This window comes from Alternaria ethzedia (genome assembly GCF_023757985.1).
Source record: "Alternaria ethzedia strain BMP 0044 chromosome Unknown scaffold_8, whole genome shotgun sequence".
Lineage (NCBI taxonomy): Eukaryota > Fungi > Ascomycota > Dothideomycetes > Pleosporales > Pleosporaceae > Alternaria > Alternaria ethzedia.
This window is the reverse complement of record NW_026056201.1, coordinates 898,651-913,722: the sequence shown is the minus strand read 5'-3', so window position 1 is coordinate 913,722 and position 15,072 is coordinate 898,651. Positions and strand designations below refer to the sequence as shown.

General features: G+C 54.1%; 5 protein-coding genes across 5 annotated transcripts; 2 read left to right on the top strand and 3 right to left on the bottom strand.

The window, feature by feature from the left end:
* Positions 1–150: 150 nt before the first annotated feature.
* On the bottom strand, positions 151–1,461 carry J4E87_004504 (uncharacterized protein; the record flags this gene model as incomplete). The annotated part of the gene is made up of 2 exons (XM_049376125.1): positions 151–1,423; positions 1,457–1,461. 2 exons carry the CDS (start codon positions 1,459–1,461, stop codon positions 151–153), a joined length of 1,278 nt encoding a protein of 425 aa, XP_049234334.1.
* Positions 1,462–3,593: 2,132 nt separating this feature from the next.
* Positions 3,594–6,965, bottom strand: J4E87_004503 (uncharacterized protein; the record flags this gene model as incomplete). The annotated part of the gene is made up of 4 exons (XM_049376124.1): positions 3,594–3,791; positions 3,849–4,366; positions 4,417–6,746; positions 6,796–6,965. The coding sequence occupies 4 exons, from the start codon at positions 6,963–6,965 to the stop codon at positions 3,594–3,596; spliced, it is 3,216 nt and encodes a 1,071-aa protein (XP_049234333.1).
* Positions 6,966–7,897: 932 nt separating this feature from the next.
* On the bottom strand, positions 7,898–10,321 carry J4E87_004502 (uncharacterized protein; the record flags this gene model as incomplete). Its single annotated transcript, XM_049376123.1, has 1 exon — positions 7,898–10,321. The coding sequence occupies one exon, from the start codon at positions 10,319–10,321 to the stop codon at positions 7,898–7,900; it is 2,424 nt and encodes an 807-aa protein (XP_049234332.1).
* Positions 10,322–10,592: 271 nt separating this feature from the next.
* Positions 10,593–12,345, top strand: J4E87_004501 (uncharacterized protein; the record flags this gene model as incomplete). Its single annotated transcript, XM_049376122.1, has 2 exons — positions 10,593–11,261; positions 11,305–12,345. 2 exons carry the CDS (start codon positions 10,593–10,595, stop codon positions 12,343–12,345), a joined length of 1,710 nt encoding a protein of 569 aa, XP_049234331.1.
* Positions 12,346–14,755: 2,410 nt separating this feature from the next.
* J4E87_004500 (uncharacterized protein) lies at positions 14,756–14,968 on the top strand (the record flags this gene model as incomplete). Its single annotated transcript, XM_049376121.1, has 1 exon — positions 14,756–14,968. The coding sequence occupies one exon, from the start codon at positions 14,756–14,758 to the stop codon at positions 14,966–14,968; it is 213 nt and encodes a 70-aa protein (XP_049234330.1).
* Between the last annotated feature and the right edge of the window lie 104 nt (positions 14,969–15,072).

The following is a 15,072-nucleotide window of genomic DNA, read 5'->3' as shown; positions in this document are numbered from 1 at the left end:
GAGGAAATTATAAAGAATCAAAATGGAAGTACAAAGAAGTAAAGGTTTTAAGTAAAGTGATGAATTAAAAGTCATATCTCGAATCCTAACGTTCGTCCAATCCAGAGTCTAATGTACAAGAAGCATGCGAGATGCTTCAGCTACAACCGCTTAGTAGTGGGAGCCAGAGCCGGAGCCAGATCCAGAGCCGGAAGCACCACCTCCAACAGAGCCAGAGGCACCGCCGGAAGCACCACCTCCAACTGATCCAGAGCCACCAGCACCGGCACCGGCACCACCGCCAACAGAGCCGGAAGCCCCGCCACCAACAGAGCCGCCAACACCGGCACCAGCGTTACCACCAGCACCGGCACCGACACCAGCACCGCCGTGGACACCGCCTCCAACAGAGCCGCCAACACCGGCACCAGCACCACCGTGAGCACCGCCGCCGACGCCAGCACCAACACCGGCACCACCGTGAGCACCGCCACCGATACCAGCACCAACACCGCCGTTGGCACCACCGCCGACGGAACCGCCAACACCAGCACCACCACCGACTGAGCCACCGACACCAGCACCAGCACCTCCGTTAGCGCCACCTCCGACAGAGCCGGAAGCACCACCTCCAACAGAGCCACCGACACCAGCACCAGCGCCGCCGTTGGCACCACCTCCAACGGAGCCGCCTACACCGGCACCACCACCGACGGATCCAGATGCACCACCGCCGACTCCAGCACCAACACCGCCGTTGGCACCACCGCCGACAGAGCCGTTTGCTCCACCACCGACTGAGCCACCGACGCCGGCACCAGCTCCTCCTCCAACGCCAGCACCAGCACCGCCGTGAGCACCGCCGCCAACGGAGCCACCGACACCAGCACCAGCTCCTCCTCCTACACCGGCACCAGCACCTCCGTGAGCGCCGCCGTTGGCACCTCCGTGAGCACCACCGCCGATTCCGCCCATGAGGCCGCCGAGGCCACCGAGTCCGCCCTTGCCAGCGCCGCCAAGTCCGCCCATGAGGCCACCGAAGCCGCCGAGTCCGCCCTTGCCACCAGCAGCACCTCCAGCACCAGCAGCGCCGCCAATGCCGGGGATGGCAAGGCCACCACCGATGCCAGGGAGCTTGCCACCAGCAGAGCCACCGAGGCCAGGGAGCTTGCCGCCGCCGGGCATGAAGCCACCGATCATGCCACCGAGGCCGCCCTTGCCTCCAGAAGAGCCACCGAGTCCAGGGAGACCGGCACCGATGCCGCCGCCGTAGCTGGGCTTGCCACCGCTGCCGCTGCTGGGAGTCTCATCGGAAGCACCAGAGTCGTAGCTGGGGCCTGAGCTGGAGCCAGATCCGTAGCTGGGAGAAGTTCCAGTGGTGATGGGAGCAGCTGGGGTGGTGCCAGAGCCGGAGCCGTAGTTGGTAGGGAGAGCAGTAGCGATGCTAGCGATGGCAAGAACCTGAGCGATTTGGAACTTCATGTTTGCTGTTGTAGATTGATTGATATGTTTGACGAAAAGTCGAGTATTGGACGATTGACGATATGAGATCGAGTAAAAATGTGATAGAAGTGAAGTGCTCTGCACAAACGATAGTAAGGACTAATAAAGTCGAGTATAGAGTAGTAACGAAAGTGTTGTTGGTTGCTGAAAGCGAAAGTGTGAAGTAGATGAGATCAAAGCTGATGCCTTTTTACTTTTGGCGCTGGGAACATGAGGTCTTATACTCGAGGGTTCTGAGTCGCATGGTAGACCTCTCGTAGGTAGTAGACAGCCGTAGTCAGTGACCAGAGTGGCCCCTGAGCATGATGGTGGCGAGCCTCACAGTAGCTTCGTTTCGAAACATAGTGACTCTATTGAAAGAGTGATGAAGGGTTGTCTAGATTGTCGGTTTCACGCTATCTGCTGCGGGATCGACGGCAGGTAGACGGGAGATGCCTGAGCTGCGCAGGGTAGAGAGAGGGTAAAGCAGGTTAGAGTTGCGGGAGATGCCCCGATGTGCGCAGGGAGGGAAGGTTAGCCTGTCTTCTCCGCACCGTGCGAATGTGCAGCCTTGCGGCCTTGAAACTAAAGTGGGTTGAGCTCGGGTCGTTCGAGGGGAAAATAGTAGCATTAGCGCATCCTTTATTCGTGATGTCGTCGAGTCGCACACCGATGTGGGTGGTAGCGCAAGCAGGAGTTCGTGAGGTCGGCTATCTTGGCTGCAGTTAGGTGGTGGAATCCGCCGTTCCAGGAGTGCCGCTAGGCTTGTTTCAGCCACCACCAGCACCATCGCGACTGACATCCGTCATCCTCCGCCTCTCCCAACAGAGATTCTCATCAGCAGCTGCGATAACGAAGAGATGTCGCATCGAAAATAGCTACACAATGCTTACCTCTGTCCAGGTACACCGCGGCAGCCGGCTAAATCGATCCGGCCTGTGCGTCATAGAGTTTGAAGTGGTACCTGAGCTTGCCGACCGACGACTTTGGCCTAGGACTGCCCGACTACTCAAGCTTTAATTGCGCATGAGCCTCTTCCTTACTAACTACCCGGCAACATTCGCATCGTCGTTTCTGGCACATCCCTTTTGGGGTTCGGAGACCCTGTCGTCCGTTGCAAACAAACAAATAAGTTTATGCTACGGTTCTGGATCCCTGGAGATCTGCCATCATACCCAGATGTGGCGATGCTTGGATGTTTCGCCAATCGCATTCCAGCTGCTAGGATTCGATTTCGTCCTTGAAAAGACTGGTGCTGATGACGAGATTTGTGACAACGTGACGAGATGGACTGGCCGGTCTATCGAACGCGGAACTTACCTTCGCACGAAGCCGCGGACCTGCGTCGTGGGTGTCCCCTATTCTCGTTTCGAGTCGATTCCCAGCGGCGTCTCCACAGCGAAGAAGCCTATTCCATGCGTCCAGACAGTCGAAGTGGAGTCATAGTCACAGTGGCTCTTCGCTGTCGTGACTCGGCCTGGCAACGCCAACGCCAGCTTGCCTGACAGGCTGGAGCCGCACTTGCCGGTTCGGTACTTGTCGACAAGAAGACGACTACTCAGTATGTTTCAATGAGCCCACTTCATGTGCAAAGCTCTGCGCGCAATGTTCTTGTTCACCGCCAGTGCTCGATGCGGCCAACCTGACATCCATTACCTAACGACGAGGAGCTACTCAACGGAATATGCTCTTACCGCCCAAGGCAGTGCAGAGGTCTGACAACCAGCCTCGCACACCAGCATCTTGCAGTTAGAGCGCGCGAAGATCCCAATCGAACACCGCACTAGTCCAGGAAGACACCGATCCCCTCATCACTGCTGTAGCCAAAGTCACGGAATCCCAGGTACCTGAACTATTGATTTGTATAGGCTTTGTTACCGGTGTGTGCTGTCAAACTTTGAGATTATCCTACGGGTATCGAAACACTAACTGCTCCATCAACGCCATCGCAAACCCAAAACAATCCAACAAAATCATCGTCTTCCATCGCACTGTATCCGTCCTATACCTCGCCATCAATGACGACACCCAGTTTAGTGGTGTCGCACTGATTGGTATAGTCTCCATCTCTTTCTTTCTACTCAATGTCCTTGCCCCCTTCCACGGGCCAAGGACCTAGAGCCTTGTAAAATCTATCGGCGCGCATACTTGCTGCTCCCCATGCCACTAGAAACAAAGTCTGATGTCTCTGCCTTCTTCGCTGACCCGGTATTCTGCCAGCCGTGCTCGATCACGGGGGTGCGTCTGGAAGGTGTGGTGACGGGAGTCTTCGGTCCCGGTGTGCTCGAGCCGGGAACATCATGCATGCTGGGGGCGCCCCTTTTGCAGACCTAGAACGCATGTATGTTAGCGATGCACTGAATAGATGTTGTTTAGGATAATGTTACCTTGACATGAGAGCCGTGGAACCATTGCCCGTGTGCTTTGTCGAATTCACGCTCGCAGTGCCAGCACGTAATTGACTCTGCCTTCGGCTTTGTCTGCTTCGGCTGCTGGTAGCCAGTCAAACCCAGCTTACCCAGAAGGCTTTTCTTCTTCTCGGGGGTCCATTTCGCGAAGTCATCGCACCCGTCGAGATGGTCGCGGCAGGCATCCTGGCTATCCGTCACCAAGAAACGATACTTGCAGGCACATGTATCTTTCGGGGGCTTCTCTGGGGTCGCCTTCGCTGGGGCGGGCGCGATTGTAGGCGCCTTGGTGGGTTGGACCACCTGCTCCTCAAGCCGGTCAAAAGTGTCATCAATGGCCTTAGCCAGCTCTTTGACGTCGGGATGAGCCTCCACAAGTGCAGGAACAAACTTCTTCAAGAACTCCCACTGGTGATCGAACGTTCCTTCCAGCTCATACCGTCCACGACGTATCTTCATCGCAGTCTCAAGGTCACCCAGGTGCTCCGCAGGCCTGACTATCAATTAATTAGTAGGGGTATTTTGGTAAAGAATATTCTGAGCTTACATTCAGAGTCGCGTCGCATTCTGGCCCTTATCTCTGGAAGGCGATCGTTCAAAGGCTTGCCCAACCTCTTCAGGACGGATGGCAGGCACATGTTGACGTTTTCGATGATGCCGTAGACTGCATTCCACTCATTTGTCATGGAAAGAATTGTCTCTTGCTGTGAATCGACAAGGACTTTCAGACCATCGGTTGAGGATGGTTGCTTGTTGAGCTTGGCCATGTCGAGGTCTTTACGCAGTGCTTCAAGCTCCTCATCTTTGCGGGCTATGACAGCGGTGTGTTGGGTGTGGAGTGAGCCAATCTCTGATTCCTTGCCAGAGATGGCAGTGGCGTGCTCGGTGTGGATTGAGCCAATCTCTGATTCCTTGCCAGAGATGGCGATGGCGTAGTCGTCGTGGGCTTTCTTGAGCTCTGCATCCTTGCGAGCGATAGTAGCGGCGTGCTCGGTGTGAAGTGAGCCAATCTCTGATTCCTTGCCAGAGATGGCAGCGACGTGTTTGGTGTTGAGTGTGCCAATCTCTGATTCCTTGCCAGAGATGGCGATGGCGAGTTCGTAGTGTGCTTCCTGCAGCTCTGCGTTCTTGAGATTGATCGCGGTAGCAAGTTCGGCCTGTGAAATTTCCAGCTTCTCAGCTTCATCGGCCTTTTGGTCCCTAGCCAGATCGAGCTCTTTGCGCAGCTCCTGTATTTGGCTTTCATGGCGAGATACGATGTCGTCAAACTCCTTCTCCTTGTCGGCCACGTCAGCGATGTGCTTGGTGCGAGAATCTTCCAGCTCCTGGGCTTTGGCGTTCTTTTGCCGAGTGACCAAATCGAGCTGTTGACGAAGCTCACGCATTGCGTCATCATGGCTAGATACAAGAGCGTCAAGCTCTTTGACTTTGTTGTCCTTTTGAAGCTTAACCGAATCGACCTCTTCACGAAGCTTTTGCGTTTCGATTCCATGGCGAGTGATGATCGCAGCTTCAGACTGGTGTTTGGCTTCGAGCTGCCTATCTTTAGCGGTGATGGCGACAGCATGTTCGGCGCGTAATCTTTCGAGCTCCGCATCTTTGGCGTTGATTGTAGCAGCGAGATCGTTGCGCAAGCCTTCATCCTTCTTCTCTTTGGTTGAGAGAGCGACTTGATACTTCCTACGATGCTCCTGCATCTCCTTGCTCTTACGAGAAATAGCGTCCCTGTTTAGCTGTTTGAGTTCTCTCAGGTCCTTCTCCTTGTTGGAGACGACATCTGCGTGTTGCTCTTTGAGAGCCGAGATTTCATCTTTGAGCTGGCGAGCGAGCTCGTGGGCAGCGTCCAGATCGTGAGTCTTCTTCTCGAGACCATCTTCACCGTTCAACTGCTCTTTGGCTGTATTCAACTTCGTCTGAAGTTGATGGCGCTCAGTCTCAAGGTCTGCACGCTCGCGTTCCAGACCACTCATCTGACCTTTGACATCCTGAAGCTCTTCCTCGATAGCGTCGGCTCGCTCGTTCGCCTCTTGTGTGGACTGACGCATAAGCTGGATCTGGTCCTCGAGTCTCGCCACTCTTCCGGAACTGGTGGTGTGGTTGACATCAGCCCGTCGCAGCTCAATCTTACATCGGCGTAGTGACTCCTCGATTTTCAACTTGTTGGCGGTCACCTTTTGCAGTAGCACCTTCGATCGTTGACAGTCATCGGTCAAGTCAGCTGCGTTGGTTAAAGCCGTGTCGAGTTCCGCATCCTTGTGGCGAAGCTCTTCAAACATGTCGTTGTTCTCGTCCTCAAGTGCACCGATCCGGGTGTCCTTCTTTCTACTGGCTCGTCTAACAGAAGAATGAACATGTTTCAGCTTGTCGATGTTGTTGGCGTGATGTGTGATGTGTGTGGAGGGTGCGGCGAGGTCAGTGAAGAGAGATGTGATCACGTTATCCAGTGCAGTAACCGATGGCGAGAGCTTGTTGTTCTTGAACGCGAGCTGGACCTGTTCTAGTTGTTCTTGATCCAGGCGGTTCTCGACCTTGCGTAGGCGTCGACTAAACGAGTTCCGGGTGATGACATGGAGATGCTTTCGCGGCATGTTGGAGGCTAAGTTCCTGGCGTCCGAAAGATCTGCTTTCTTCGAGAGGCGTTTACTGAATTTCTTCTCTTTGGTGACATTGCTCTCGAGCGACTTTAGACCTATGTCTATCTTATTGAAGCAATAGATCATCTTCGATTCCAGCGAGTGTATTGCCTTGAGGACGATAGAGGTGCCAAGCGTGAGATCGAATCGACGGTTCATGCCGGGGTGACGAGGAGCAAGGAAGAAAAAGTAGATGAAGGTGAATGCACCACAAAGTAGAGCCATTCGCCTAAAGTTTGGTTTCCTGAGTCAGTATATATGTCACACACCGTTCACGCCTGGGTACTACTTACAGCTCGGCGATGCTATCTTCGGAAGGATGCTTGTGCAGCTGCAGCTCGAAGAAATCGATGTGTAGGATACCGCGGAACAGAATGTCACAGATGTCGTGGGCGACAGTGACATTGGATAGCACGCCGTAGAGGAGGCCAAACACTAGAAGCATCTGCTCCCAGAAATTCATGATGGCGGTGGGGTGCGCGAAGCGCAAACAAAGTGACTGAGTGTATCAGGAGTAATCAAGGGAAGAGTGAAGTAGTAGAAGTTCAAGAAATGAAGAAGAGGTGGGTGTTTTGGGTGGTAGTGTTGAAGGAGGCAGGATCGCTGGATCGCGACACCAAATTTGCTATCGCGGAACAAAGTATCGGCTGTGCGAAATAAGCGAGGCGGTGTTGCGTCATTGAATCAGGTGAGCTCGAGATCAGATGGTGGAGGAGTGAAAGTGAAAGTGAAAGAGCGCGCAGTTCGCGTTCGATCGGTGGCCCGCGCGGATCAGGCAGGAGCGAGTGGTGGTGGCTGGACATAGTTATCGGCAAGGTGCTGAATCTACTCCGCTGTAATTGACAAGACAGAACAGGCTTTCTTATGAGAAGCAGCCTGTAGAAATAATGCCTGAATGTGGAGTTGATGCTGAAAGCGTAGGAGACACTAGAGAACGAGGAAGACTGGACAGAGAAGTTCAAAGCATACAAACGCGAACAAGCACATGTCATGGTAAACGCTCCTTTTTTACGCATAAGATATCACACAATCTCGCGTCAGCTGTAGAAATGCGTACCAAAATATATTTCCTTCGTTTGTCATGTCTCCCAATGGAGAGTCGCGTGCTCTCAAGGGTCACGCGAACTACAGAACTGCGAACGACGAGTAGATAGCATGTTTGAGCGTTTGCTGCGGTGAGCACAAGTACGATATGAACTGATGAAAGATGTAGATGAAGTAACGTAAGATAGCTCTTGGTTCACTATGAAAAGGCCAAGTTTCTCCAAGAACTCAACCAAGAAGATGAATAAGTCTATCAAGGATTCGCTAATGCTAAACATGCGTCGACTGCAAGACCGACCCTAGACAATCATTAGTATCTGTCAACAGGCATGGAATGAATCGAAAAAGAACTTACCGGCCCTCTTTCTGCCGCACGACATCGTCGATGACATCCCGGTCCAGCTGGGGAAACATGCCTGTCAGCGTCTCGACTACGACTTTGTGTTCCTGCCGTTGTATGCGCCTCGCTTCCTCTGCTTCAGCTGAAGCCTGTCGCGCTGCGGCGTCTTCAGCCGTCAACCTCTGCCTTTGCCGGTCTTCGTCATGCGACGGGCGTTGCTTCTCGCTCATGTTGCCGGGAAACTCTGTTGACGCACGTGGCGGTAGTTGTGGTTTCTGGGCCGCTGCAGGTCCAGACGGATGGTTCGTATCGTTGTCGGAGAAGATACGACCGATGGTGCTGAGCGGCCGTTGTATTGTTCGCAGTAGGCCTGCGACAGCTGCGTTCTCTTCCTCTGGCTGCTCCGCTTCGGACTTGCGATCCTTCAGACTTGTTGACCGTCTCGGCCCTGCGGTCTCTGCTTCCATGGAGTTTCTTTGTGTAAGCTCTGGTCGCAGTGGTGTCGTCTTTTCCGCTATATGATGATAGTGGGGTGATGGCATACGCTTGTGACCAGGCGCAGTAGGATGCAATAATGCGGATGATGATGAAGATTCGGCCTCTTCAGCTGCGTGACGCTCAGCGATGGCCGACACGGCTGCTTCGACATTTTTCTCAAAGTCCTCGTCTGTCACTGTCAATGACGTCTTGTCGAGACCCTCGATGAACTGGATGGCGCCCATCAACGATGATATGTAGTAGCCAGCTTCCCCACCGAGTTTGTCCTGATTCCTGAACCGTAAAATATATTGTACATTGGAGACGAGATGATCGGGGTTCGCTTGTAGCACTGTGTAAATGAGTAGTGGTACGAAAGCATCGGCTGATTGATCAGAGTTTGACGTCCTCAGAAACCCAAAAATGACCTTGCAGCAGTTCAAGATGCAGATGATCTTGTCCCTAGGCGCACGGTAGCTTTTGATCTTCAATAACTCCTGCTGGGCGAGATGCAAAAACTTGCGGCCCTTGTCGCCTACCGGTTTAATGTCCAGATGCTCTTCGCTGACCCATTTGTATATGCGCACCTTCTGCGCTAAGACCTCATCCCGCTCTACATCCTCCTGATGCTGGCCCCTACGGCCCGGTCCAGGCGGTTCCTGTCTCCGTCGACCCTTGCGTGGTGATGCTGGCTCTGGAGGCGGGATCGCAGGAGAAAATGTCTGTGTGTATAACCGGTTCATGACTAGCTTCTCCATGCCTTCTCTCGCGTTGTCGAACTCGGCGTCTGATACGGTCCGCCAAACTTCACACTGTGCCATCTTCTTGCTGATGAATTCGAGAAAGTCACCGATGATCTTGACTTGCTCATGTACCATCCATTGCTTCTTTCCAAACTCGAGCAGGAAAGAGCGCAGAAACTTGGCAACGGGGTCTGCTGTGCGATGGCGTAGTTGTTCGAGAAAGCGGTGGAAGTCGAAGGGTAGGTCTGGTTCGGGCTCGGGTGCTGGCTGCGCTGGCTTGTACTTCGAGGCATGTGCGCTGGGCGATGACGGTTCGGCGAAGGATGTGCCGGTCCCTACGCGATGTAGGGAGGATGTGCGAGGAGGTGGTGATTGGAGCGGGGCGGTCGAAGCTGAGTCGTCAGCTGGAATAGGCAAGGGCTTGTCGAGCGGCACGAGACTTGATCGTCGCGGGGGGTATGGCGTCGACGGCGACTCCAACATGGGGTTCGCGATTTCCAATCTGGGCGACATGATCTCATTCTCGCCAGGCCCACCGTCCCCTTGGAACTGATCCATGATGCTCTGTATCTCCTCCTGCGAGTTGTCTACCGCGTCGCTTGTGCCGTCATGGTTCGTCCCATAGTCGTCGGCCGCAGCATCTTCCGAGTTTCTCCCACTCGATCGTTCCTGCGACATTGGGGATGTGGTTCGGCTGGGCACGTTGCTGGTCGTGAGGTATTTGTCGTCTTTGGGTGGAGGGGGTGGAGGCGACGGCGATTGTACGGGCGCTTTCCCTGCTGATTTCTCGCTGAGCTCCGGCGGTGGTGTTGATGCTCGGTCCAGCGTTGTGCTCTCTGTCTTGGTGGTGAGCTCGTCTATCGGCGCGGTAGAAGGTGCCTGCGCAGCTTCTGTGTCCTTCTCTTGGGGTTCCTCGAGACCTGTTGGGGCAGCCTTCGTCTCCTCTGATGTTTCAGGTGCCTTCTCTACCCCATCTGTCGGCTCTTCCTTGCCAGCATGCCCCTCGTCTTGGGCCTCGACATGGCTAGGCTGCCCCGCGTCCGTCGCCGTGTTCGCGTCATCCGTCGGTGCTTCAGACTCTGTAGGCTGCCCTACGGAAGGCGCCCTCTGGTTGCTCGTGGCTACATCGTGCTGGTCGTCCGCCTTATCTAGCTCCCTTTCGGCGTGGCTGTCGTGGGCTGCATCGGGTTGCGGAGTTGCGTTCGGGGGAGACATAGACCGAGTGCGACAGGGGATTATGGGTGGGTTGTGCGTGGTTGATCAAGCGTCCATGGGTCTGGAATAGAGCTTGCAACAGCTCTCGCAGGGAGAATATAAGTCAAGTGCTTGGTGATTGACGTCTGCTGCGCCTGCGTGTGTGAATCGTCCGCATGGTCTCCCGGCATCTAGAAGCCGAGTCTCCGAGCCACCGCCGCTAGCGCGTCAAGCAACTGCAGCCGTGCCACTGCCAACACCACACCTGCGTCGCCATTTCATCAGCCCAGCCATGTGCGGCATCTTCTTCTCGCTCAGTCGGACTGGACACGTGATACCTGACACCAACACCCAGCGACTGCTCCGGAATAGAGGGCCAGACAGCACAGGGCAGCACCAGATCAGCATCGAATCCAACGCCAAGGGGATCTCAACGCGTCTTCACGCGACTTTTCTGTCGACGGTTCTTGCTCTCCGCGGCAACGACATCGTTGAGCAGCCACTTAGGGATGATACGACCGGCTCCGTCCTCTGCTGGAACGGCGAGGCATGGAGCATTGCCGGACAGGCAATTGATGGTAATGACTCTAAGCTAGTCTTTACCAAACTTCTAGACGCATGTACTGGAACGCGCGAGGCGTCTATGCGACGTGTCATCGAGCTGCTGTCAGTCGTGCGAGGCCCATATGCTCTCGTATTTTACGATGCATCGCACCAAAGAATCTACTACGGACGCGACTGCCTAGGAAGGCGATCGCTGCTCCAAAAGTCTACTCTTGATGGCACCCTTGTACTCTCTAGCGTGTGCGATAATGCCTCTGGTGAGTCTTGGGCCGAGGTGGAAGCCGATGGTATCTATGTTGTAGACGTAGAGCTGGCAGACCCAACGTCAGACTCGTTCCCAGTAACGAGAGTTCCGCATCGCCGCTCAGATCAAGAAGAGGACTCTGAGTTGTCTTTCGTAGGTAAGTCATCTGGCACACGACTTCTGCTAACAGATTCAGACTCTGCCGTTCCCAGCCATGAACCAGACTATCGACAGTAACTCTGCTTCACAGGATGCTGGGGCAGTAGAACAGCTAAGGGCGTCGTTGGAAAGATCACTCCAACTGCGCACTCAACACATACGTGAGGCAGTGACTGGAGAATCGAAGCTTGGAGTTTCGGGGGAAACACGCGTAGCCGTTCTTTTCTCTGGTGGCCTGGACTGCACAATCCTCGCGCGCATGTGTCACGACCTCCTACCACTAAGCGAACCTGTCGACCTACTCAATGTCGCGTTTGAGAATCCTCGGATTCACTCCAATCTCGAGCCAGACGCCAGTCCCTACGAGCTCTGTCCCGACCGTGTCACTGGACGATCATCCCTTGCAGAGCTGGTAGAGATCTGTCCTGGACGTGAGTGGCGTTTCGTCGAGGTCAACGTACCCTACACCGAGACACAAGCTCATCGCAGCACCGTCATGGCATTGATGCATCCCCACAACACGGAAATGGACCTTTCCATATCATACGCACTTTACTTCGCGTCACGCGGGGTCGGATTGTCACAGTTTGCGGGCACGACCAAAGCTGAGCCATACTCCGCTACCGCGCACGTACTCCTTTCCGGGCTCGGTGCTGATGAGTTGTTCGGTGGGTACCAACGACACGCTACAGCCTTTGCTCGACGCGGGTACCCCGGCCTAATCGAAGAGTTGGAACTCGACTTCAGTCGTCTGGGAAAGAGAAACTTGGGTCGCGATGATCGCGTGATCAGCAACAGCAGTAGAGAAGTTCGATTTCCCTACCTCGACGAAGACTTCATCGCATTAGCCCTCCGTCTTCCGGTGATGTCCAAATGCGATTTCGGCCTGGAGCAAAACACCGATAGCGAAGACCCTGCACGGCTGCTCGAGCCCGGGAAGCGGGCACTTCGTTTGTTGGCATGGCACTTGGGCATGAAAAGAGTAGCTGCAGAGAGGAAGCGCGCCATACAATTTGGCGCTCGCACTGCCAAAATGGAGACGGGCAAGACGAAAGGCACGCATGTTCTAAGTCAATAAGGTCAGTCACTCTTTCGTTCTCGCTTTCCCTTTGGCTATGATTACAAACCGAGCAAGCGGTTGAGGCACCGATGTTTATCCTCGGGGTATTCCTGTCTAGCAATAGACAGGATATCTCCTGCGTATTTGGTGTCATTGATTCGATATTAAAAAAGGCAAGTCTGAGCCTATCGATGTCTTTGCAAAGTTTCACGTGCTTCACTTCGTTTGTACTGACACGATGGCCAGTATCTACATCCTTCAAATTGGCTAAACAAATTCACCAACAGCCTTACATCTGTATGGTATCAGTGCCCATTCATCGTACACAGCAAGAACAAACAAAGAAGACAATGCGCACTCGCCGCTACCCTTTCGCTCGCAATCTCAGACGACAGCCCAAACACACCTGTGACGAGAATTGCACATGCTTCAGATCTGACTCGAAGGTTTCGCCTGCTGCTGATACCGCGGGACAATAGCTGACATCATGAAAGGCATCTTTCAGACCAGAAATTGAAAGAGCCATGGGATGGCCGGCCTTGCTGCTGTGTTGCGATGACCTCCAGGGGAGGCTCCAGGAGCACCTCCACCAGGTTTTGCGCCGCCACCACCTCCACCGCCATGGCCACCACCTCCTCCACCATGACCACCGCCACCTTTCTTTTGGGACATGTCAATGTCAATATCCACTTCGATCGGCGGGTTTGTCGGCATAGTAATGGGAACAGTCATCGGCAGCCCGTCCACAGTCTTTGTAGTGAGATTGATCGACACTGATTCCAGAGCGGAGCTTGCAACCAGCATTGACAGCAAGAAAATGATGACGCAAAGTACACCAGATGGTCGCATTACAGCGGACCCGTTCTTGATACGAGTGTTCTTGAAGCCTGCCCCGTCCACATCGTGAGGCCAAGGAAACGGATCGTATGGCACGTTCGCTGTTGCTCTCGGTAAATCTGGCGGCCAGCACCATGGTCCGGAACTGTGCGGCACAGATGCAATCATACATATGGTATTGGAAGGACAACAGTACTCTTGACAGCACACATCGCCTGCGTTACATGACCCAGACGTACCATCCTCCCGGAAGCAGCACTTTGATGGTTTATATTGACAGCCGTTGCCACAAGGTTCCAGTGGCTCACAAGATGAGCGCTTGTTCAGGGATGAGGTCAAATTGCCCATGTACGAGTTTTCTGCTCCGTGCGGTATGGGTGGCGATTGGAGGCGCGTCGCGGGAAAGGCCTGCTCGGAACTACCAGCCACAGACTGGATCATGAACAACAGAGCGTGGAAGATTCCGGGAGCTTTGATCCTCACGCTACCGCTCTTTTGCGTACTCGGAACGGGAATAATTGGTGGAATAAAGGCGTGGCCCTCAATCTCCTCAGTGCCTTTATCATGCTTTTGCCAGCACATCGGACCGTTGAACCCATTGGCACAAACCGCACCTTCGTCGCAGCACATGCTCCCACAGCAGTCTTCATTCGCAGAGCAGAGCCCATGAGTGCCGCCTGGTGCAGCGCAGCACTTGTGGGTGGATGCGTCGAAGCACACGCCATCACAAGCTGATGTTCCACCGGGACAGCATCCTGCCGCCATCGTGCCGTTGTGTAGCTGGACCTCGACACAGTTTTGGGTGATTTTGCAAATGCCCCTCTTGCCGCAGCATTGCTCTGTGCTTGGATCGTAGCAACCGATACTGCCGCATGGGGAATGGAGGGGCGGGCACTGGGATGTAGTGGAGAGAGATGCAGACGAGATTGCTGCTAGGGCCCAGCTTGAATAAGCGGGGCCTTCAGTAGGATGGCCTTGTTTCGCCATGACGTGGGGTGAGCTGGTGGATGTAGGGCCATGGGAGTGCAGCCGCGTCGGTGTTGGCCTGAGAGACTCAGAGAGTGTTCTAGTGGTATTTCCTAGCGAAACGCAAATTATGACAGGCAGAAGCAAAATGCTTGTGTAGGAAACCATGTCGATTTGAAAATATCAGTAATAGTGTAAGCAATAAGTACTGAACAAGCGTTGGTCGTGGTAAGAGAAACAAAGGGTTGTTGTATTGCGACCTTCGATATCGATGCCACCACGTCAACTTCATGGTTTGCCATTGAATGCATGGCTCTTCAATGATTTTGAAGACAACTCTCCTAGAGTTAAAGCGCATCATATTGTGCAAACAGCATCTGCCAGCGGTCTTCACATGCAAAAGTCGCCTAACGAAGATCAGTGGCGAATCACGTTCTTTGGAAGATTCCAGCCACACCCGCACCGCCACAATGACGCAACAACAGTCATCCGTATAGTAGTATATAGCCCCCTCACGCGTTCCTCCAATCCTTCTCATCCTCCACACAATCCCAGCAACATTTCAATCTCGAACCGAATAGTCAAATCCTACACCCTACGAACACCACCAAACTCAACCAACAAGATGCCTGTCCCAATGCCATCCGCAACCTCACAGTCCACCCCAGCGACCCAATCTTCAGCTGCTGCGCAGGCTCAGAACGACATACAGAACGCTGCTACACGCGCTCTAGCGAATGCAAACAACGGCGAGAAAACCGAACAGGAGAAGGAAGCCGAGAAGCGGTACGAGGAGGCCATGGAGGAGGAGTACGCCAAGAGGGAGGGTGGAGCTTAGGCTTCAACCCGTAGACATATTGGCCACAAGAGGAGGAGGGCAGAAGATATCACAGGCTCAGAACGATACCCAAACATAACAAATGGCACACCCACATAATGAAC